Source organism: Gymnodraco acuticeps, unplaced genomic scaffold, assembly GCF_902827175.1.
Source record: "Gymnodraco acuticeps unplaced genomic scaffold, fGymAcu1.1, whole genome shotgun sequence".
NCBI classification, from domain to species: Eukaryota; Metazoa; Chordata; class Actinopteri; order Perciformes; family Bathydraconidae; genus Gymnodraco; species Gymnodraco acuticeps.
In genome coordinates this window covers 1835243-1859990 of record NW_022992130.1, presented here as the reverse complement: position 1 = coordinate 1859990, position 24748 = coordinate 1835243, and the positions used below count along the sequence as shown (strand labels likewise).

General features: G+C 38.2%; 3 protein-coding genes across 5 annotated transcripts; 2 read left to right on the top strand and 1 right to left on the bottom strand.

The window, feature by feature from the left end:
• Positions 1-3158: 3158 nt before the first annotated feature.
• LOC117538221 lies at positions 3159-6685 on the top strand. Of its 3 annotated transcripts, XM_034203806.1 has the most exons (5): positions 3159-5152; positions 5250-5450; positions 5576-5620; positions 5745-5796; positions 6023-6685. In XM_034203806.1, exons 1-4 carry the CDS (start codon positions 4232-4234, stop codon positions 5793-5795), a joined length of 1218 nt encoding a protein of 405 aa, XP_034059697.1. In that variant the 5' UTR covers positions 3159-4231; the 3' UTR covers position 5796; positions 6023-6685. The 3 variants fall into 3 exon arrangements, with proteins under 3 accessions (XP_034059697.1, XP_034059694.1, XP_034059696.1); XM_034203803.1 differs by lacking the exon at positions 5745-5796; XM_034203805.1 differs by lacking the exons at positions 5576-5620; positions 5745-5796.
• Positions 6686-9116: 2431 nt separating this feature from the next.
• hif1an (hypoxia inducible factor 1 subunit alpha inhibitor) lies at positions 9117-17916 on the top strand. The gene is made up of 8 exons (XM_034203730.1): positions 9117-9512; positions 12757-13007; positions 14048-14196; positions 14549-14694; positions 14968-15074; positions 15410-15473; positions 15570-15680; positions 15995-17916. Exons 1-8 carry the CDS (start codon positions 9333-9335, stop codon positions 16049-16051), a joined length of 1065 nt encoding a protein of 354 aa, XP_034059621.1. The 5' UTR covers positions 9117-9332; the 3' UTR covers positions 16052-17916.
• A 94-nt stretch (positions 17917-18010) lies between these two features.
• cuedc2 (CUE domain containing 2) lies at positions 18011-23848 on the bottom strand. Its single transcript, XM_034203731.1, has 9 exons — positions 23715-23848; positions 22188-22273; positions 21961-22104; positions 21821-21882; positions 21556-21677; positions 21267-21434; positions 21124-21188; positions 20976-21036; positions 18011-19839 (listed from the first exon to the last, which is right to left on the bottom strand). The coding sequence occupies exons 2-9, from the start codon at positions 22259-22261 to the stop codon at positions 19693-19695; spliced, it is 843 nt and encodes a 280-aa protein (XP_034059622.1). The 5' UTR covers positions 22262-22273; positions 23715-23848; the 3' UTR covers positions 18011-19692.
• Between the last annotated feature and the right edge of the window lie 900 nt (positions 23849-24748).

Sequence of the window (24748 nt, the reverse complement as noted above, 5' to 3'; positions counted from 1 at the left end):
ACCAGGGGCCACAGTTTGAGGCAAACACCTTAATAATCATCAGCATTATGTCAATCTTTTCCCCTAAAATGAACAACCACAAGGAAGGAAGGTGAACAGGATGGGGCACACGTTATAATGGCGTGTGAAAAAGCACAAAACGTCGATCATGACCATCATTTCCCAGAGAGTGACACGACCTCCGACCGAGGGGTCTGAACTTCCGTCTTTCGGGCCAGCCCTGCCATGTCCAATTTGCCGTAACACTTGAGACTGAAGGTGGTGGAGGGAGAGGGGGACACCACAGAGGAAGAGTGAGGCTTTAAGCTTTCTCACAGAGCTTGAAAAATCAATTAAACCTTTACGGGATCAGATTTTTTAAATATAAATGTTGGACATAAAAACATTTTATTTGAGAGTATTAGCATGAAAACCAATTCAAACATTTTAAGTTTTGTTTGAAAGTATATATGTTCTCCTTTAAATTAGAACTTTTTATATGAATAACACAGAGTCAAATTTCTCTCAGGTAGCAAGAGATAATGCAATCAACGAAAGATGGGAAAACGACTTATAATGCTTCAGAGAATCCTTGACTAATAGGATTTATGGCTTAGGGGTTCTGGACCTACAACACCTACAGGGGCGAGGGTCAGTATGAATGTGAGAGAAAGCCAGCACAGATGAGTACAGATGAGTGGGACGTCCTCCAAACTCTCTTGTTACACATTTTGGGTCTGTTTGTTTGCAGTATAACCTCCAGAAACATTAAACGCTTCCACTCATCAGTAAACTGTCTCATTGTAACATTATCTCCTCAATGGAGTCTTTGTTTTGACAGCAGTCCATCGGCTGGGGAGAAGGCAGCAGCGGTGTATGTTTGTTGCTATCAGCAGGATTGAGATACAAGCTTCTTGAGGCTCACCGGGGTGGTCAATCTCCTGGCTCTGTCTGCAAAGAATGGGGAGAGGGGAGCATCAGGGGGATCAGCTCAGCTCACTGATCTGCACAGGAAACACAGAGCATGGGAACCCACCAGGGAGCCAAAACTAGTCCCCACAGTGGAAATCTGCTGATAAAGCCTGAGTTAAGAGAAAACAGAAGATGAATCAGGTTTTTACAAAACAAATCAGGAAATGCTTTTGAGATAAACTTCTTCCTGTATGTGGCTTGTAAAGCTGTCACAAAAAGGGTTAACACCACAGAGTGACAATGATCAAAGTGATTGATAAGATGCACTCCATCGAGTTCAATACCAGAATGACGTGAGAAAACAGAGCCAGACTCCATCAGCTGACCGGTTTAGTGAGCAAGGTACAGTGTGAACTGCTATCTCATCAAGAGTTATCAATACAGTGCTGAGGCAATGATGACCATCGGTAAATATTGGCTTTCAGGATTTCAAAACTGTTTGCCCTGTATTTTATAAAGAGAGAAAAAGTTGAAGGGAATGACTTCCAATGATGATCAATGGGAAGAAAATGTGGTCTGTTTTAAATGTTATCGATGGTCCTCGATGGTCCTACTGTACAGATCAATGTTAACAAGCACTGATGGAAATATTCAGACTAAGTCAAAATATGTGTTGTCAGCTAAATAAACTGAATTACCCAATAGGCAGAACTATCCATCACAGTGTAATATATTGCTGTACTTTAATGTAATTGAAACCGTTTTCTATAGCTTATATTTTCTTTCAAGTTTCAAGGCTTTTATTGTCATGTGTGCATAGCTACAGTGTAGTGATGACAATGAAAATCTTCGGTCACAGGCTCCACCAACAGTGCAACACAATAAAACAGATAAAATAGTACAAGTAAATAAAATGAAATAGAATATAATATAAACAGAATATAATATAAACTGTACGGAATAGTCTATATGCAGTAATTGGAATATTGATGTATATGATATGAGTTGCAAACTATAAAAATGTTATGTATGTTCTTTCAAAAGGTCAGCTTTGTCTAATACAATGCATCATTTCAGTCCCTGCCTGCAGCTTCACTCTGAGTGTAATGTAATGTTCCTTAGGGCTGTATTACATATCTTTATTTCCTTGCACATTATGTTGATTATGTGATGCATTGATAGCAAAAACAGAAGCTTTACATATGACTTTAGACATGACTTGTAGTCACAAGGCAGGATGGTGAACTGCGTGCTGTGGGTTTGAGTCCAACGAGGGCCCCCTGTGGCTTGTTGTGAAGGAAGTCCTCTTGAATTTCACTTCATGTTGGAGTACTTTCTTCCTCAATCACTACTTAAGTCAAGTAACTAATTCCACAATTTAAAATAGCAAAGGAAGCATTATAAACAGAAAACAGAAAAGCATCAAAAATGAAAGGAAGACGACTTTCATTGTGTTTTTTATTATTTTCTTTATTGATACTCAGGCATTCTAGCAACTAGAATTAAAGATGGTTTCAACTACATTACACTGCTCGGAATTTAACAATGCCTTACATTTTAAAAGATACAAATATATTTTGTATGAAGACACTTTTTCTTTGCAGTCTATTGCAGTCAAATTAATCAGCAGATTGTGCATCCCTTATCTGGGCTACCAAGCTTTCTGTAAAATACATTTGGTGGGATACAAAATACAGTACCTCCCTCCGAAATGCAGTGCATTATGTTAATTAAATACTTGAGTAAAGAAAACTGTTTTCGATAGTAATTTACTTTAAATGGGATACCACAATTATTAATCATATTGGGGAAATACATTTGTTGAATCAAAAAAGCAAAGACAAAAGTTAAAAAAATCTATATGAGAAATGAAAAACCAAATAAAAGAACATAGCTATATACTCACACTGTATGGGCAACACATGGCATAATTGCACCCATAATTTCATAATGATGTATATAATTCTATCAAGAAAAAACCGTATAGTTATGTTTATAATATAGCTATATAACAAATATATAATTATACAAAACGTATTATGATGAATTGTTATGTATTCCTTATGTTATTTTCTGTTTATTTGTCAGTTTTCTGAACTAATGCAAGAAAACCTAGTACAACAGCTCCCTCTCGCGGTGCAGTGAAGTTATTACAACGTGACTATTGAAGCATCCAGGACATTAGATGTCGCTGTCCGAAATTAAAGGCATAAAACTGCATAAGAGTGTTGTCCTGATTTCTAATAGATGAGAGTAACACCTACGTCACTTCCGGGCGAAAATTACGGCTCCGCCCACTTTTTGGGGAAAACAAAGCTGTCAGTTGAACGGCGGTTAATACAAATTCTGAAGTTTTTGCCAATTCGATCAGAAAATTAAGAAAACCGGAGATTTTTGGATCTTCAAAGAGCCCGATTACAATGGCCAGACAGGCAAACTATTACATTAAACCATTGGAAAACGACGATCGGGCTCGATATATGATTAAATTAAAAGCAGTAGGCGATCAATGTCCATTCAGTCTGCCGGTGGACGAGTGGACAAATGATCCGACTCAATGGCCTGAGGTGTCATATCCTGACATCTATAACTACCTCATTGAATCTCCAGGTAGTTTGTATAGGACGTCATCAAGACACATTATTTATCCGTTTTAATAGTCTGTCCAATTTGCGTTACTGTGTAAACTATAAATATGTGTTATACAATAACGTGTTAAATAGGGGGTTTACCAAGCTAATTAATGATAGCATCTAGTTATAGGTAGGGTTGGTAATTGACGATTTTATGTTATAGCCTATCTTTATAATCTCAGAAAATATACCACAACACAGTACGACAATATTTTAACATACACAGTTCATCACAATAGCAAAATTCAGTCTTTATTAATTAACTTTCTGGATTGCCCATGTTTGTACTACTAATGTTTTTTAAATGTTTGTAGATGTGACAGAGCAGGTTTAGAGATTTGTGTCTGCTAACTTGTCCTCTAGGGATTTACACAGCAAGTTCAATGAAGAACTTCAGGTCTCTGGAAGCACATGCCTTTTTTTTTAACAGTGGCTGGGTGGATGTGGTTCTTCACCACAAACCCTGTGCTGACACAACAGTCTTCAAGACCCATGTAAAGCCATCATGGAGAGTTACAGATAAACCCCACAACACCTGGGTTGCTGTTAACAAGACTGGAGAGGTCACAGCTGCTCACTGTGATTGCATGGCAGGGTAAGCTGACTGCATAACACTAATAGTACAGTCACAATGCCGCCTATGTAATCCTTCAGAAGGGAAGAAATGCTTTTGTTATTTGGTGAAAAAGTATTTATTTAAAAAATATATGTTTTACTCTAGACTAAGAGAAAGTTGTTCCCATTTCGGAGCCCTGCTTTTTAAGTTGGAGGCATCAGTTCGCCTTGGATATACAAGTGTGGCACCAACCAGCATCGCCTGTGCCTGGAATAAAGTCTGCACGAAAAAAGTTGAGGCAGACATGGTCATCAATATAGACTTCTATGGAGACAAAGCCAAAAAAAGGGACACAGGAACAAACTGCAGGGTCATTCAAATGTCGAATGAAGAAAATAAACAACAGTTCTTGGAAATGCTGTCTGCCTCAGGAGAACTGCCTGTTGGTCTGAGCACTTTCAAGGTTTTTGCAGACCCTTTCAAACCAAAGCCTTGGTACCAACATCTGTCAGAATTTTCAGATGATCAGGTACAGGCAATAGAGGAAGACACAAAAGACCAGGCAGAATGTTCATCTTGGCACCAGCAGAGGGTTGGAAGGGTGACAGGTACATCAGCACACAGAGTTATCCACACATCTCTTGAGAAACCATCAAAATCACTACTGAGGGATATTGTGCAGAAAGAGTCACGCAAAAATCTGCTGAAAACACCAGGCATCATTTGGGGTAGGGAACACGAAAAGGATGAAATTGAGACATACAAGTATGCACTGGGCCTTACAACTGCATATACAGCACCCACTTTAATTAACATCTCCAGTGACATATATAAACCCCACACAAGCATCAGTATTCAACGGGCAGGCTTCCGAGTGTGCAGAGAGAAGCCCTACATTGTTGTAAGCTGTGATGCTTATGTACACTGCGTTTGCTGTGGAAAGGGGGTGGTTGAGGTAAAGTGCCCCTTGAAGTGGAATAGTGATTTGTCAGTTGATCACTGGTCAGCAGACAAGAGAGGACATCTGGACACTTTGTTGTCGCTGAGGACCAACCACAGCTACTACACCCAGGTAATACAATAAATAACAACTCATAAGGAATTTTATTATCTGTGTTTTGTTAATTTCAGGTAAGTAGTTGGAGTCTATGCTGTACTTTTTCTTCCAGGTGCAGATGCAGATGTTTGTGTGCAAAACAACCTATGCAGACTTCATCACCTGGACGCCAAAGCAAACCGTTATCTTCCGTGTCCAACAAGATGAAGATTTTCAGTGTCAGGCAGTGGACACCATTAGCCGTTTATGGGCCAGGCACATCTACCCACAGCTGGCGGGAACCACAATCCCAGATACAGAGCTGGAGCTTCAGGTATAAAACATTTTCCTTAGAGACTGCAAATACACTGTCTGTTATATCTTTATACTATGTAATACATGGCACACAAATATTATGAAACAATACAAATAATCACAAATTATGTATAACAATTTCAGGAGTCAACAGACAGTGCTGTGTCAGACACAGAACAGGAGCTTCAGGTAAAACCTAAACATTTATTTATAATTATAGTTCATTAACATTTGCGAGCATTTGTCGTTAGGTGGCTGTTAGGTTAATACTAGCTAAGACAATTCCTAATACATCGTTTATTTACATTTACAGAATAATTACGTGGTGTCAACTGTCATTCCTGGAAGGAGAGCAGAGCAGTAAGGTAGATTTAAAAAGCTGAAGGATAGTCATTGAAGAGTTGTTCTTTTGCTGCCATGGCCCAAACTAAGTGACTCAAAGAGAAAAGACAGCAGGACTGATTTGACCTATACATCCCCCTGTCTGTTTTTATTGAACACAATGCTACCTGACATGTTGACCAAGGCGGCACAGGTATGTACTATCTTGTCAATGGTGGCTACATCCCTGTTCTCCATCTCGTCCCTCAGGGTCTTTACGAAGCAAACAGGGAGCGGCCCATCCAGGATGTGGAATCTTCGCTTCAGCACACCGATCACCCGTTCTGTTCACCCATCAGTTGTTTTAAAATATATAAGTATAAAACTTCACATTTTACCATTGTTCTCAGTAATTGTTTGTTAAGTACTTTGTTTGCACTGTTATACAATTTGCTACAGTCCGTTAGTGCTGTTTTTTATATAACTTAATTTAGTAAAAGAGTTAATTTATTTTCCATCATATTGATATGTGCAATAGTTTACCAGGCTGTGGATAATGAATGTATACTTACCAATATGAATCCGAAATTTTGATTTCATTCTTGACTCTTCAACGTCTTTGCCTGGGAGTTGTTTCCTGCCGAGAGTGAAGGCTGGGGTTTCGAGACTGGCACCAAGTAAGGCAAACTCATCTTTCAGAGTAAAACCCCGATCAGCCAAGATCTAAAACAAGTAATGCATAAGATATGTAGGCCTTTTGCTTTTAATGTTTGCAGTCAAACAGTAAATAACAACACTTGTCCATAATGATTGCCAAAAAAATGCATGTGATGAACTGTTAGTGTAGAATATGTGCACTTTATGTAAGATGAAACATTAGCTGGTCCCCAGGATGGTGGTAGAGGGGTGAAATAAAGCCAGATTCCTTAACTATCTTGACATCTGATGCTCTTCCTCCCCAACCTTTGGCCAAGAAGGTGATGTTTCCTGCAGGACTACACACTGAAATATTTGACTGTAGTCCACTTCTTATAATTAGAGTATGATTTTGCCCTGTTGAAAAGAAGAAACAAAAACACGGTTAGATGAACAGGACTCATTTTCAAGTTTAAGATTTCAAACCTTTAATGGACCTTTATTTGTTTTCAATAATACATTTAATATTTGATATGATGCATGCAGCGGCTGGGTACAATGAGCATACATTTAAAAAACAAGACCTGTAAATTATCAAACTCATTCGTATTACTTATTCAGACCTGTGTACGAACACTGTCAAAGCTACCTGGCTAAACCATAAATATTGGCACCTTTACCTGGCTTTAAGGGCTTTTGGATGTTCAATTCTGATCTCGAAGCAATCTATAATTGATGTGAGGCGCGGAAAGTTGGCCTTCATCACTGGTGGTATGGTTTGGGTGATGCACTCCCTGTCAGGCCAGTGAATGAGGAAAGTGATTTTCGCATACAAAAGATTCAGCCAACGTTGGAATATGTGGCGGACGGTGGGTTCTGGCTTGTGTTGTATTTGGCTTAGCAAAGCAATCGATGGATTTTGGCGTAGCTTGAGCAAGCAAAGGTAGAGCTGGTCCTGGGTAGACAATCTAAAACCTTTTGGTGATGATTTGATGAACTGAACTAAATATCGGTGAAGATAGTCAAAAACTGACCAGCTGAGCCCAGTCATGGCCCTGCATGCACTGTCGTTTCCTTTAATAGCATGAACAGACAAACGCTCCTTAGACCAGTTCTGGAGTTCTCTTCTTGCCTCATCTCTTTCTCTTCTTGCCTCATATCTTTCTCTCCTGAGATTGGCAACCTCTATGGCAATGGAAACCTGCTGCCTATGTAATACTGGCGTGTCACTCAGTTCAAAATCATCAGAGGGCTGAGGAAGTGAATCCTCAGTGAAAGGGGCTTCAGGATAAGCTGTATCAAAATCTTCAGGGGTTTCAGTGGGAGAAGCCTCGCTTTATTCGCTGCCTTTTTGCTGGCAGGACCTCATGCTGAGAAACAGCATATCTCCTTTGGTATCGCTTTAGCCTCTTTGAGCCTTCTGACGATGGTCGTTGTGGGAATATGGATGGGACATAATCTGGATGCTCGCCGTCATTCACATGGTATCCTTAAACCATGAAGGTAGGTGTTAGCCAAATACAGAGACAAACTTGACAGTTTTTTGGTTAAGTTCACTGCGCCTATAAAATATGTAGATCATAAAATAATTACCATAATGACTGTTTTGATAATAACCCGCCCCCCCCCCCATTTCGCTCAATATTCACCAATTTTAACTTTTAAATGAATTGATAAGTTTGCTTCAGTCTGAGCCAAATAAGCTGTTCTCTAATGTCACCTTGTGTGTACAGGCAGCAGTACCACTTCTTAAACTTAACATTACATCTATTTACTTCAACGATTGATATTAGCCTCGTTAGCATCATCATTTACCTGTGATGAAGTGTTTACCACAGACGTCGTGTGTATTGACTGGCCGGGTCCCATTGATTGTGATTTTCGTCCTCTCTGTGAATAGCCTGAAGCCACAGAGTTCTTCTTTTACTGTCCCTTTTTCTTAGAGGAAGTACAGAAAAACGTAACTCCGGGTTTTTTTTTATGTTTGAGGTGCAATACACGACACAGCAGCTTTTTGGCATCATAAAACAATTATTTTCCGCCTCGCTCGTGAGAGTAACAGCTGGCGAAATGACAGCCCCGCCTGCTGCTTTTAATTTAACCAGCCCGATCGTCGTTTTCCTGTCGTTCAATAAACAGCTTCCCCCCCCCCATCTATATACTCGCATTTTAGACTCGGTTACTAACTGTATATCTGTAGACTTGGTATGTCTTAAATGTCCGGGTAGGATGTATTAGAACGAAATCTAAAATGCAAATTGTAAATAAGCAATCTGTATGTAAAAAAACCACCTGTATGTAATTTGTAAATAAGCCATCTGTATGTCAAATATGTCTTATATGTCTTAAATGATATGATGAATTTGAAATGGGGGACCCTGATGTAAACAAGACGAAAGTCTTTCTCTGGTCTGCATTCCCTTAACAATTGTATGTTTTGAGCTGTACTGTACTGTACCCAATATACAAGCTGTTAATAAACTTTTCAATCAATCAATCAATTCCAATGATTTAATGTAATAGTTTGCCTGTCTGGCCATTGTAATCGGGCTCTTTGAAGATCCAAAAATCTCCGGTTTTCTTAAATTTCTGATCGGATTGGCAAAAACCTCAGAATTTGTATTGACCGCCGTTCAACTGACAGCGTTGTTTTCCCCCAAAAGTGGGCGGAGCCGTTATTTTTGCCCGGAAGTGACGCATTTATTACTCTCATCTATGCTCGGCTCGTTGGCTTTCTGGCTGTCAACACGGTGTGTAAACAGCTACACGGAACAGCCGGGGAGAGGGGCTGCAGCAGGACGGCTTCTCCTTCATTAATTTAATAACGGTGAATGGGAAAGCCTGTATGAAAGTCTCTGTGGCCTAGCAGAGTCCGGAAGAGAGGAGGTGTGTGGGTGTTTCATTGTGAGGAGGACGGAGGCAGGGAACCAGCTTGTCGGGGACCATGGCAGCGGTGTCCGTCGCGGAGGCTGATCCGGCGACCAGTGAAGGCGGAGTGGCTTTCACTGGCGTCCAGAGCCGGGGCTGGGATGAGTCTCAGCTCCGAAAATACTCTTTCCAAACCAAGCCCATCCCCAGACTGTCTCATGCAGACCCCAGAGCAGAGATCCTAATAAACAACGAGGTAAAGCCACTCAGATAGCTCAACTTTAATGTAGAGATCTGTATGTTTTTCAGCATGGAGACCTGCAGCACAATCCCTTTTATATATATATGGTGTGCAGTATCTCATTAACATATAGAGAGGATGTGAAAGTAAAACGTTGCTATACAATTTACAAGTGTATTAACCCTAGCCTGGTTTTGAGTGAAGCACTTAGTAAAGGCTATTCAAGTCATTCAAGGGAACATTATTATTATGTATCCTCATTTAAAATAAGACACAAGAGAAAGGGATTTTTAACATTGGATATTCTGTTCTATAATTTAGTTTTTTTAATATTGCATACTGTATAGGCCTACTCCATTGGCCATTGCAAAGGTTAATTGTTAAAACATAAATGTTATTCCTGTAATAAGATTTCTAGCTAGATTACCATTTGCAATGATTTGAAGCACTTGAGAAGGTAGTACCACATGTGAACCATACTGTATAATGCTTACCTCTTTACTTAAGTTTCTATTAACAAAATAAACCAATATACTGACAACAAGGAAGATCTTGAGTAGTTAAAATCAGGATACATGTAATATAGCACATTGTTTTTTTAAATCTGACTTTTTCTTTAGAGTGTTTATAGTTTTGGAAATGCATAATGAAACATATTATAACTGCAAAGCTTATTGGGGTTTTCAAAAGTAATCCTCTTGGAGATGTCACATCAGGTAGTTTGACTCACCTGCTGAGCTGACATTTTTGTTGTTGCTTAGTCAGAAAAGCCATACCGTGGTGGGTTATGTCACCAGTAGGCTATATGAACTCATGTGGATGTCCTCTTTCCCCTCTCATTTTTTGGTGAAAAATCAGTGGGTTAACGCATAAACATGACAAATCATCCTGAAGACGTAAAAAAAGAAACGCACACCATTGCACTTGTGGTGACAAACCTCATCCCATGTCATCATTTTGTATTCAGAGTCAGATGGAACGTTTCCCAGGATGGCTTCATGTTGAACAAAGACAACCTGATAGGGCAATAAAGCATATGGCTTTCATGGACGTGCAATACTACGTGCATTGTGACTTCTTACTGTACCTGTTTTAAAAGGAAATGCATATTCACACTTAATGTAGTAATTAATATAGGGTTGACTTGTAAGCATCGTTTGTTGTCTTGGGGTAATATGGGGTGCCATATTAAGTGTAGATAGGCTAACATGATGGTGGCCAAAGCAGCTTGAAAAAGTTAGGAAGAGGCTTCATGAGGCTGGTGATAAAACAGTATATCAATTGATAGCGTTACAGGTATGTTGGTGCATTTTATGGTTAGGTGAAAAATCGCTTATTTCCTCATGATTGCAGAAAGCTACGCTGTACACATCATGTCATTATGTTAATTAACCACCAATTATGTTTATTGTGATGCAGGATCCTATTGACTTGAATAAAGCTAGTGCTTGTTGAGAATATGAAAAGAAACAGCCAGGAGTTTATTAAAGTGTCTCTTATCCAGATACAGGTGCACAAAGATGTTAGCATAGCTAGATTCTGTCTTGATTATCAGACCTGAAGCTTTCTCTTCTGTCTAATGATTCCTATTGTACAGGAATAGGAATCAGTTGTCTTCACAAAATGCTTCTGTATTTTCACTCAGTTTTGGATGATTCAAACCTACTATTTCCAGCTCTTGACAAATGGTTTACAAGAATAGCAAAACTCTTATGGAATTTTAACCCACGCACCACATTTGAATTTACATCAATATTGCTCAAGTGAAGTAAAAAGCATTTTCCAAATTCAAGAAGGCAGAATATGTATTTTTTTTAACTGTTAAGGACATTTATGTTCTTTCATAACCGCATTAAACACATGTTTTTATGTATTGTTAGCGTTAACGTGGGCTGATTTTACTGGATTTGTACCTTCAACCTAATTGTAGATATTGTTTTTCACAATGAGATTCATAATTTGCATCCATATTTCAACTGTATATCTTTAAGTCCTCAAAGTCTGCTTTCATTAAGTCATGAAGCTAAGCTAGTTAAGAAATAAAGTGTAAACTGAAATGTGCAGACAAAATAGGGGATGATGAGCAACACAATCAGTCAGGTCGAATACAAATGATTTGTTATTGTGTGCAATTTGCACTAATATAATGGAGGAGTTAAAGTGCAAGATAAAACCACATGCATGTATGCACTCTTATTCACCATTTGTTTACAGTTATTGGTTTGGCCTCAGTGAAAAGGTAATTATCAAACGCTGTTTTGGGAATCTCATTGGTTAGTTCTAAACACTAACTGTGATACACTGATGAATAGATATCACATTAACTTTAAAAAAAGGTTAGTTTCTATTGCGAACTTAACAGGGAAGTACACTGATGAGAGTGCTATAAGAACAGCACTGATGTGTCTAAATATGGCTCGTCCACGTCGCCATATTAGATAACGTTAACTGTTAAAAACATCCTTTTTGTACCCTGGGTAAACGCAACACGTATTCCTGTGCGCATCCAATCTTATCCAGGCAGAATCAAGACCTAAGATACATTTGAGTTAGCCTGTTCAAAAAGACACATAATGCTGATTTTACAACAAGCACAACATCATTCTAACTCTTTAGAACCGCAGAGTCCGCGCGCTTTCGGCGAAAGTGAAACACCGAGCCGGTGCAGAGCGAGAGAGATGAAGAGAGAGAGAGAGAGGGGGAGGGAGGGAGGGGGGTGGAGAGTCAATGTGTGCTGGTGTACGTTCAGTTGGTCACGTAGTCCTCGGAGTGTGTGCAATGCCATGGACTGCCGTATCGATGGACTCTGTCGTCATGTGTTGAGATATGTGCCTTTTTTGCACAGAAGTTTATAAAATACATATAATTACCAGTAGTTTGGGAATTTTGTGAAGAAAAGTGCCATAAACTAGATGAAACAAGTGATATTACACAATGTTCGCAGTAATATCTGTTTCTTTAAAATTATTAAATATTTTATTTTATTATCAACTGTTATTACCATATTAACAATATGACTATTCATTTAAGGTGTATGCCACTATAGTATATTTAGAAAACCTTAAATCCCATAATAATTAAAGAACCAGTCCTTTAAATGATGTATGGAAAACCAGTGATCCCTTTCAGCAGTGCATTTGCTGCATTGTGCATTCACTTGTGTAAAGGCTTATTCTCATGACATAAACTAAACAAAGGCTTTTTGTAATATTATTGTATTATGTTTTTGTACATTGAAATGTTCTTTATCTGTTTTCAGGAGCCAGTGGTTTTAACAGACACAAACCTTGTCTATCCAGCACTCAAATGGGACATTGACTATCTCCAGGAGAACATTGGAAATGGAGACTTCTCTGTTTACACTGCACACAACCATAAATTCCTCTACTATGATGAGAAAAAAATGGCTAACTTTAAGAACTTTGTCCCCAAGTCAGAACGGATGGAAATGAAATTCTCTGAATTTGTAGAAAAAATGCACAAAACTGAGGAAATGGGAGGAGAGGAAAGGTAAGACACATTTATATATCTAAATAGGAACAAGAGTATGATACACGGTTTGTTTATATTAACTCCTGGGCTGATGCTTAATCACAACAAAGTTGTCTCTTTGAAGCTTTGCCAGGCCAGGAACTAAATGTGACTGTGTTGCACGTGTGCTTAACAATAAAGGGTGTTTTTGAAAACATAAATTGGCACAGGAAGATGGAGCAAATGACTAAGCATTTAGACGTGAGAATCAGGGGACTAGCCTGTTACTGTGCCCTGCAGCACACGTACAGATCACTTACTAAAGCTGTTTGGCTCTCTGGTGCTTACAGTGGATCTTATCTCTTGAATTTTACTGTCCATTAATCATCACCAAATGTCATTTAACACCCTTTCAAACTGTAAATATTGTATCAGACTACTGGTATACATGAAAAACTGCAGTAAATATACAAAGAACAGACACTGAACATGTATTGCTTGTGCCAGGTGCGATCCATGTGGGGGGATGGGCACATAAGAGCAGGAAATGTGTCCAAATTGTTCTGTGTGTGTGTGTGTGTGTTTGTGTTGTGAGTGCCAGGTGTGATTCACATGGGGGGATTGGGCACATAAGGGGGGAACACATCTAGAGTATGTGTGTGTGTGTGTGTGTTTTATCTGATCCGGATGGTTACTAATTCCTTTTCTCTATGTCGATCATTTTTGACCGGGAACACCATGGGTGTTACAAAGTGGACTAAATCATCCAAAATTCAATGAAAGTGGTGATCAGCAATTTATATGTTCAAATGTCTAATGTGAGGGATATCATAAAGCCTTAATGCAATCGAATGTAAAACAAAAAAGTTATGCTTGATGAAAGTAGTAAATCGGTCAGATTTGACCCGAAGACAACAGGAGGGTTAAAGAGATGTTCTGCTGAAACAGAAGTGCCTTGTAAACAAGCGTATACCCTGCAGACACATTAAGAGTCAAATGAGCTGCATTGCGACTTGTTTCATGTCTCATAGAGCAAAACAAGGTGGCTCATAAAGGTTTTTTTTCTCATGCATTTCAAGGGTTTATCTGCAACAGACCCTGAATGACACAGTCGGGAAGAAGATAGTTGTTGACTTCCTCGGTTTCAACTGGAACTGGATCAACAAGCAGCAAGCCAAGAGAAACTGGGGACAGCTGACATCAAACCTGTTGCTCATAGGCATGGAGGGTAAGCACTCCTACAGGAAGCAGTGAGATTAGATTAGATATACTTTATTGTTCCAAAATGGTGGAATTGTTCTGTTACAGCAGCTGTGAACAAGTCATTATACATGATTTAAAAATGTTATTAAAAAGTAAATATGTACATTTCAACATATACTGTCTATCTATCGAGTATCTATAGATCTATACATATACATAATAAGTTAGAATAACCATTAGTAGACCAACTTACTACTAAAAAAATATAATCATAGGATACTTTATACATAATACAAGTTGCTTATTTTCTGCTGTATAATGTGGGCCTCAATGTTTTTCAAAACGTAACATTTTCTGTGAATATTCTCTCCCCACAGGCAATGTGACACCAGCGCATTACGATGAGCAGCAGAACTTCTTCGCACAGATCAAAGGCCAGAAGAGATGCATCCTCTTCCCTCCAGACCAGTTTGAGTGTCTCTACCCGTACCCTGTGCACCACCCCTGTGACCGGCAGAGCCAAGTACGCAGCACAAACCTAGGGTTTAATAATATGTGAACTTGTAATAGCATAGTGGTAAAGATTTTTCACAGCAAAGTTCTCATAGAAAATTATGACTATTGAAGAAAGTGAAAAAGATAAATTGGTGGTATTTCCATAGACAAGAAAATGTATAAATACTTCATAAACTAGCACATTATTCAAAAGTAAGACTTTCCCTTTTACTTTTCCGACATTTGCTTTGAATTGCATGTTCATGTTTTGTTTACTTATCCGTATTTGTTTCCTTCTTAGGTTGATTTTGATAAGCCCGATTTTGAGAGGTTTCCAAATTTTACAAATGTTGTTGGCTATGAGACTATTGTGGGCCCCGGAGATGTGCTCTACATCCCGATGTATTGGTAAGATCTACGTCTGCATGGTCTTTCTAAAGAAATGATGTATTCCTTCTGTAGAAAAATGAGCTCCACCTCTATAACAGATGATGATCTCTAAGCATTGACTTTCTTGGATGCACTGCCAGCTGATGTTTATTTAATCTCTCTGGTTTCCAGTATGTTCTTTTTTATATTTAACGCCTCAACATGCTGTTAGAAAATGATTCATCAATTTTTTATTTGTATTTGTTGTTCAGGCTTTTGTTGATAGATATTTATGCTGTCAAATGTATAATACAGTTTCCATAGTTTAGCTAATGTGATGAATTTAGTTATCTATATTTATATTCTTTCCTCAGGTGGCATCATATTGAATCCCTGTTGAACGGTGGAGTGACGATCACTGTAAACTTCTGGTACAAAGTACGTATATTTGAGCCTTTGTCACTTTAACTTTGTGTTATCTTTGCCACTACATGTTGCTTTATGATCACTCACTTATGTGTTCCTTTTGTTCAGGGTGCCTCCACACCAAAGAGGATAGAGTACCCGCTGCGAGCTCATCAGAAGGTGGCCATCATGAGAAATATTGAGAAAATGCTGGGAGAAGCACTTGGAGACACACAAGAGGTAAAAGCACCTCCTATTATACCATCTTAACAAACTCCTTCCTATCATCAGCTGCATAAGTCACCCACTATGGTCCAAAGTCACTTTCTAGAACATCAAATCAGATCCACATTTAGGTCACCTGTTATGAAATTAACATCCATTACATGAAATCCCCGGGGCATGCTGACCCTTCCAGCAACCTAATTACTGTGAATATTTATGGCGTACCTGATTTAGTACAAAAGAAAGATCTATGCATTCTGGGACCATGCAATACGTGTGACAATGTGAAGTAGCCTTTCTTAACCAAGAGTCCACTTGTTTCCCTGTAGGTCGGACCTTTACTGAAAACGATGATCAACGGGCGATATGACCAGGATCACAGTTAGAGACACTCTACTTTGGAAAGCAGCTTTGGTTTGCTGTGTGGAAGTCTGACTTTGGAGCTCCATATCATTGCACGGCAAGCGGACATTTTAAAACCATTCTGCTTCAGTGGTCTCCCAGTGCCATCTGACTACTTTAAGGAGAATGTGCCCTTCTTGAAGAAGTCTTTTGTCCTTAAATAGCAGGCCTAATTTGGCTTGAGTCTAGACATATTCATGTGAAACAGTGTTTTCACAACATTCTCATAATTCACGTTTTTCAACCAGTTGATAAGTTCTGTGCGTTTGGTACCTTTTAAACAACCTCTTTACTTTAAATACCAGTGGATGATTCGTGGAATATAATAGTGAATGCAAACTTAAATGCAGTACATTTCTTATACAAATGTAATAACTCAGTTGTGGGTAAACTTACAAAGGGTGGAGTGATCATATTGTATTCTCCATCTTTATCACAGATTTGCTTCAGAAAGATCTCAGTTCTTAAAACATATTTATCCACGCATCTCCACGCCTTACTACATGCTTTTTGGGAAGGGATCTGCATGAATTTTCCGTTTCAGTGAAGACAGCATAGGCACGGTAATAAAAACACATGAGGACAGTGATAAGATCTAAGATTTTCATTGTCATAACTACACTGTAGCATGACAATGAAAGCCTTGAAACACTGGGATGAGTATGATCAAAAACATGCGTGGGAAAGAATATGTGACTGCTTGCAGCTAAAATGTTAAAGCCGAGCAATGCTGCTTTATGTGAATTTATGTTCTTGCTTGTTTGATTTATTTGACTTTATGAATGTGTTTTTACGAGTACCAGTAATAGGTGAGGGAACACTGAAAAGTCAGACACTGCAATTTTTGTTGCAAATACAGCTAACTTATATTTGCAAGATAACATTGCCTGCATTTGCTTTTTTTGTATTTTATTTAAGTTTAAAATGGTATAAGTGGTTAACCTGAACAGCTTACAATTTTGATTAATGTCTCTTATCAAAAGACTGAAGTAGCAATGCCCTCTGCTGGGATGTAGCTTACTGTATGTATCAGCCATTGCATTGCAACATGAAATGCCATCTAGTGGTGAAGTTGTCTAGTTACCTGGTCCATGCACTATAGTGCTGCATTTCAAATATTCACTGTGCTCTATTAAATGCAGAGGGATCTGAAATGAAATCTCCTTGTGATCATGTGTTCAAAAGTTTGATTCCACTTGGAAACCTGTACTTGCTCTTGATTTCTGTCGGTTTACAATCCTTGGAAATGCACGTATTTTTTGCTTACATGCAACATTACTTAAAATACTTAGTAAAGTAAAAGCAACGGGGATGGCTGTTTTATTTTCAGGTTAAAAGTGCACTTCAGAAATGTTTAAAGAATGTGCATTAAAAAAAGGGGACAATAATTTCACGTGTTGTGCTGATTGTGCCAAACCAACAAACAAACTAGGAGACAGCCTCTCCGTATTCAGAACTCTTTGTCCTCCTGACACTGAAGTGAACTATAAAAACCTCAACATCCATCATTTTAAGAAGATACACGTGCTAGCATTGTGCATATCTTTTTCTTACAAATCACAAGGTCATGAAAAAGAAATACTTGTTCCTTAACATTTTTTTATTTATGATGTAAGACTGATGTTTCTCTCCCCTATTGCTAGGTTGATGTGTGTGCATCGCTTAACAATGGCATGGCACGTAACATGTTATGACTTGATTTTTTTGTTTTATGGTTTGTCTTCACTCTGGTATTAAACAGCTTTAAAGGTGAGATTGACAAGGGTTCATAGAGATAGAGTTTTGTTGTTTGAACAGACAGTATGTGCTCTCCTTGTTCCTATGAATAAAGTTTCTTTTCAAACTTCAACACAACCGAGTCCTGAATGATGTGATGGTTTACATACACAAAGCTATGAATTAAAATATTTGAACGCGTGAACAATTAAAAAAAACACAATGTGAATGATATACAAAAATTAGTATTTATTTACTACAAATTGTGCGTTAGTTTTCTCGTAGCGCAGTGTTCAAACTCTGAAAAAACTTGACTTGGGAGTTTTATAAAGTAACTAAAGACACGTTTGCTGCAGTAACAACACATCTTTTCAACACTCATTGCATTACAACTACCTCAGAAAAACCAGCAATCAAAAACAATACTTATAGTTACCAGTTATAGTTGTACAGTGGAACACAACAAAAAACAACGGTATATATTTGGAAAAAACCCACAAAAAAACTCCTGACTAACCCATTTATCCCAATACAATTGACAAGAATAACATGAGAAACCAATCGTAATCAAAGTCTCCACAACCAACAATTACAAGCGAAGCAAAATTCACGACACAAATGAGATGAGAGGAGCTGTGATAGAGGACCAACATCATGTTAGCAGACCCTTAAAGCACACAACGGCCCTCTTCACAATAAATACTTGATTGGAGAATTAGCAATTCTAAACAGCTTTACTAAAAATAGAGATAATTCTATTGGAACAAACTTTAAAATCAAGTCCTTCGGCAGCATGTTTCGCTTAACATTTAGCGGGCAACCACAGTGCTCCATTTTAATATGTCAAAAATGATAGTGCTGTAACAGTTTCTGCACCTCTTGAGACTTGAATTTGTTGTGCTAGAAAATTAATTAGCATTTAATCAGGACTTCGAGTGTTAGCAGCAGAGCTACTTGTGATGAGGACAATTCAAGGTTGAACTTATCCGCCTCCAAAGCACACAACCTTGTTCACCATAGATCTCTGGAAAAAGCTATCTGAATAATTTTGCTAAAATCTGGAACAAATTGATAAAAAAACACAGATTTGTTCGCAACGTTATCCAGATAATCGTTGTTTTAGGTCGGCACTCGGTACTGAAATGATGGTCTTATTCTAGTCAAATAAACTGTGGGTTCAATTTAAGTAACATTTCAACTAAATCCCTAACTCAGGGCAACCATAAATACATTCTTAGGTGAGGAATGCTGAAGATAGCCCCTGTACAAATTGGCATTAAAAAAAAGTTTCAGAAAATACTTTTAATTTAAAACCCATTTTGTAGCACAACAAATTGTCCCATTCACAAGGATTGACCGAGCCTTTTCCCAGCACTGTATTCCTGGATGATGTAAAAATATAATTTTAAATGAAATTGGCATCAATGATATATATTTACATGAAAATGCAATCATGACTTGAAATGTCTAGAAGAAGCTCTACAGCACCATAAGATCTTATTTACAGGAATGATAATAGATCCACCTCGACAACGTCATGATAATGAATCTATATCATCGTTTGGGAGTGAAAATAAATAAATGAAGAGGTAAAAAAGGACAATAATGTCAGTGTAACATCAGACCTGCTGAGATGGCAACACGTAGATTCTGATAGGTTAGGCTGTTACACGAGAACACAAGTTACAACATCCTCACCAAAATATCACACATTTTAAAAGCTTCTCAAGCAACTGAAACACTGATTTAATGTTTTAACCAAGGCATAAAATGGCAACACAATTTCAAAATAAGCCACTGACACACCTACAAATATATGTTCCTATACTTGAGCCAAATGAACTTAATAAATAATATAAAAGTGTAAACAACATTGTCAGTAGCTGCTCTTACACTGTTGTGCTCATCATCAATGGAATCTGTACTTTCGTGCAGGCTTCAGGTTGACATACGTCTTCTTCATGTCCTCTTCGTCATCTTTCTTCACCAGCTGATAGCGCTCTCCTTTTGTGGTTACCACCTGATTACCGTGGTATCGAACTAGCTTCTTCGGAGCCTGTTAAAAAAACACCAGGATAAGGGTTTTAATTAGGGGTGCAACAACTAATCGACTTAATCGATTACCAAATTAGTTGCCAACTAATTCAGTCGTCGATTCGTTGGTGACGTCATCACGTGTGTTTTACGCGCCGTTAAACTCCAACGTTATTGGTGTTTTTATCAGTACCGGAGACATTTAAAAAATACATGTCATGTATTATTGCTACATAAGCATTATATCGCAGTCTTAGTGTCGCCAACTCGTTTTTAATATGCAAAAAGACAAAAAAATGCGTCTATGATGTATTTTCGATCTTTCCAATCCAGAAGAGAGATCTCTCTCTCTCCCCCGTCTGTGTGCGAGGGGGCGGGGCAGTTTACACACACGCAGCTGCTACATGCAGCAACACACTGGCTGAGAGAACGTGCTCCGAGGTGTGATTACATTTTACCCGTCTCGATGTGGACAATGCTCGTTGCCAAAAGTGCAATAAGAGTTTAGCATGTAAGGGCGGTAACACGAGCAATTTGTCTAAACATTTAGCAAAAGTGCACCACATTCAGACGGAGAAATGCACCGTTTTCTAGTAGCTCTGTAGCCCCATCCACGAGTAACGTTTCCACGTCAGGTGTTATGTATGCTAGCAGCAACACACGGAGTTAACTACATTATACAAACATGGGTTAATGATTAGAGGAAACTGAGTTATTTATTTAGTAAAAGTTTCAGCTATTCTGTTTACAGTTCTGTCATCAGATTATTTAATACGATTTGTTAAAACACTGTTGTTTCTTTTGCTGTGAAATATTATTTATTTAATTTAAATAAAAAGCAATGTTAATTTTGTTCAAAATGTGTTTAGTTAATTTAATAATATATGTATTTTTGAATCAAGTATTCATCTTTATTGTCTTCATTGTTAGTTTCCACATGCCTAAAACAACCTCAAGCTACATCTAAAAGTGTGGCTAAATAAGAGCGTTTGAGAAATTGTGCAAGGCATACAGTAATAGTCCGAATAGTCGATTAATCGTTTCATTAATCGATAGATTAATCGATTATCAAATTAGTCGTTTGTTGCAGCCCTAGTTGTAATGCATGAAACATATGTAACTATGGTATAATTACATTTTAAATGGAGGATAACTTACCTCTTTAGGGGGCAAAGGCCTGTGTGTTTTTTTATCCTCATCCCTGTCAACCAACATGTACCTATGGAGAAGAAACATAGTCATACAAATAGCAACAAAGAAGTGAGGCCAGCTCTACTCTCCACAGGATGATAGCAATCCTACTCACTTCTCAAGGATGCTCTCTTTAAGTTTTTGGTCTGGCACTGAGGAAATACTCTTCCCGGGGTTTACCTGAGACAACAGAACACCATCAAATCACACTGCATAACACACACAGTGGCAGTGTTTCAGTGTGTAGCATTTACTCACGTTAAGAGGAGTTTGGCTGAGTTGGACGTCACCCTCTATGATAAGGCGCACAGCTTCCTCGATGTCTCCTTTGGCAATACACAGGGCGCTGCGAGCATCGGACAGACTGCACTTTGGAAACATTTCCAACAGATGCTGCTCCTGGGACTCCCACTTAGACACTGGTTGCTGGACATTTACACAAAGGTATTAGCTCCAAATTACATTATTGCTAACTACATCAACAGTGGGTCACACAATGAGAAAACGTAAAATTAAAGTAAAGGAAATATTGTGCTGAAATGATTACCTTGGCAGTGGCGCCCTCTGTCTGTGTTTTAAGGCACTGCGTTTCCGCTGGTGGAGGTTCACTGGGCAGGGTGGGGGGTTTCAAGGAAATCTCTTCTGTCCTTGCCTTAAGCTCAACAATTTCTTCATAGGAAACAAATTCACATCAGAATACTGTAGTATAAATGTTAGCTGATGATCCCCATCCAACATTATAAAAAAACCATTTGGAAAAGTTGCCACAGTACTGCATGTATTAGAAATAATAAAAATGTAAAGAAAAATACCTGAGGTCCGAGCAGTTGCCAGTTTTGAAGCTAGATTGAACATCATTTCACAGACCTTGACACTGCAAATATAAAACATAATTGTAGGAACAACAAACGTTGGAGTTATGTAATAGAACACAGTGTAACTGCCTGTTTACCTGTCAATTTCAGCAAAGCCAGGTATGTAAGCTTCTAGCATTTCTGCAAAGTCCTCCACGTCTAAGTTCTCCTCAACACTCTGCTCGGAGCCCAGATCCTCCAGGACTCCAGTGATGTAAAACAGAAGAACATCATCCAGTGTGCTGCATTGAGCGGTAACAAAAAAGAGGTTATTGTAAGACTGACTTTTTTGTAAAGATTCTACGAAAGTTGGGCAATTGTTTACCTGAGATCTGCGTCAGGAATGTAAGCCTGAATAAATTCGTACATCACACTGTGGATGATTTTGTGGAGTTCCATTGCGTTCTCCTTCTGTGCAATAGAGAAATAAAGGGTCAGTAGTGCTGGAGTTCAGCTACAGAGAGTCAAGGCAGTTATAGTGAGCAGCACCAGTGGTGGAAAAAGTATTCAGATTCTTTACTTGAATAAAAGTACTAATACAACAACGCAAAAATACTCAATTTCAAGTAAAAGTACAGCATCGAGAATGGTACTCAGGTAAAAGTATTGAAGTACGATGAGTAAAATGTACTTTAAAGTATTGAAAGAAAAATAATCATTGCAGAAAAAGCTTAAACAATATTTAAGTATGTTAAAGAAAAAGCAGCAAATCTTCCCATTTAAAAAGCTGAAACTTTTTTATATTTTTTGCCAAAAAACTTGCCACCCATGGATTTAGTTACTTACAGTAAGTATAATGTTGGACAGTTTAATTTATAACAAAACAATCATATTTAAACGTTTTTCCAAAAATTGTGTGTCAAAATCGTCAACTTATAAAGTAACTAGTAAACAAATCTGTAAAAGCAATGTAGTGGAGTAAAAAGTACCAACATTTGCTTCCAAAATGTAGTAGAGTAAAAGTATAAAGAAGTATAAATTAGAAGATGTACTTAGTTACTTTCCACAACCGAGGAGACGCGACTGCAAACTTTGAATAACCAAAAACAACAGTTGTCCTTCTTGTACAAATGTTGCTTAGCTCAGACCAGAGCCCTAGAGAGATTATCTCTCTAGGGCTCTGGCTCAGACCAAACGTCCCATGAAGATGTTGCAAAAGCATTTATTAGGAAAGCTTGGTGATGAGATTTTGCTGCCACACCTCGCTATCGCGATAGGTGAGTGTTGACTTTTACGACCCACCGAAAGTTACTGAACTTCTAATTTGGGGGCTTTGATTAATTTCACCACAAATCGACAGGCCTGGATGCAACTACAACACACATTTGAATAGTCGAGGAAACCCCTCAACGCACTCCAAAATCAAAGTAAGTATTAAAGTGACAGTGACCCAAACGTTACAAAGATAATTATACATGTAGCTTATAACATCAACCACGTGTGTTGCCCCACACTCATAACGTTAGGTTAACAACACTCCTAGTGTTAATCATTTGTTGGCCACACATTACTTGGACATTACATATAATTAGCAGCTAACCTAGCTAACGTAATGTTTAATAAACAACGACACCGCTAAGCTACAATTTGCTAAAGTTAAACCGTTGCAGGCGTGTGTTATTATCATCCACCACAAACAGACAATTGTTCCATGCACTGTCATAAATGACTTAACATTATCATTGTGCATTCGTCAATGCGGCTACAGTATATCATTGTTTCCTGTAGGAGAAATAACGGTAGGTTGCTAAGGCTAGTTATTGTTAGCAACTGCAAGCTAACGCGTTCTATGCTAAACCAACCTCGTTAATTAACGCTATACCGGACCGAATGTGAATGGAGTTAAACTTACTGTGGCAGATATTATAGGGACATGAAGCTCACAGTTACTCCCAAATGTGTGAAGGGGATGGTGTTTGCTTGCTATCCGTGCTGCTGGTTAGCCTGCACGATTCAAAACACTAGCACGTCACATCCTTTGTAAACAGCCTGGTTAACTGCAGCTGTTTGAATGTCTGTGCAGCTGCGAAGTTATTGTTTTAAAATTGATTCGAAATTATGGTTTTAGCTAAGAATAGATTATGTTTTGTTTTCTGTAAAGACACAGAAGTATTTTTGATTGATTATTCACTGACCTGCAAAGTTCCCTGCATAATTTATACTAGACTTCTGTTCTGACCTTTATATATTGCTTCTGACACAGACCAGTCACTACTGAGGGACTGATGATTAGCAACTACACAAAATAGATCATTCATTTAATCATTTGAGTATTTTTTAAGTAAAATTGCCCCAAATTTGCTTTGCTTTGTTATTCTCTGTTTTGTTTAATTACACAATCGATATCTTCGGGTTTCAAGAATAAAGGATGTCACTTTGGGCTCTTAGAAGCACCTTTTTCATGAATCAACCAACTATGTAAATAATTGGCAGTTGCTGCCCTTAGTTGATTTTTTGCAAAGATTATCAGACTTGGAAGCTTTTTTTAATCCCTAAATGACCTCTTTATTTCTGTTTAATCTCTAAAACTAAAATTATTTAAACTATAGTTATTGCAAGTTAAGTTTTAGGGCAACAACAAAATGGATCTCAGTAAAGTATAAGCCAATTTACTTTTTGGGTTTGTCAAAATGCAGGACTCAAAAACAAACAAAGTTAAATCCAATAGGTTAAACGATCTCTACACTAATGACTGAGTCTTAAATAAATTATACTGCTTCTCAATAAAAGCTGCATCAGAAACATATACTAATGACTCTATGTTACAATCTGTTTCAAATTAACAAATCAATAAACAGCACACATGTTTGATAAAGTCTTTGTTCTTAATAAACGTGAAACTGTCTGTGACCCACCTATCCTGACTCAGTGTCTGAGCACTGGTCT

Coding starts and splice junctions, on each gene's coding strand:
- cuedc2 (XM_034203731.1), bottom strand. CDS start 22,261: ATGGAACTCCACAAAATCATCCACAGTGTGATGTACGAATTTATTCAG. Junction 21,883..21,960: donor GGCTTTGCTGAAATTGACAG/GTAAACAGGCAG, acceptor TTATATTTGCAG/TGTCAAGGTCTGTGAAATGA. Junction 21,435..21,555: donor CAGAGGGCGCCACTGCCAAG/GTAATCATTTCA, acceptor GTAAATGTCCAG/CAACCAGTGTCTAAGTGGGA.
- hif1an (XM_034203730.1), top strand. CDS start 9,333: ATGGCAGCGGTGTCCGTCGCGGAGGCTGATCCGGCGACCAGTGAAGGC. Junction 15,075..15,409: donor CTCTACATCCCGATGTATTG/GTAAGATCTACG, acceptor TTCTTTCCTCAG/GTGGCATCATATTGAATCCC. Junction 15,474..15,569: donor CTGTAAACTTCTGGTACAAA/GTACGTATATTT, acceptor CCTTTTGTTCAG/GGTGCCTCCACACCAAAGAG.
- LOC117538221 (XM_034203803.1), top strand. CDS start 4,232: ATGTTTTACTCTAGACTAAGAGAAAGTTGTTCCCATTTCGGAGCCCTG. Junction 5,451..5,575: donor ATACAGAGCTGGAGCTTCAG/GTATAAAACATT, acceptor TAACAATTTCAG/GAGTCAACAGACAGTGCTGT. Junction 5,621..6,022: donor ACACAGAACAGGAGCTTCAG/GTAAAACCTAAA, acceptor CTCGTCCCTCAG/GGTCTTTACGAAGCAAACAG.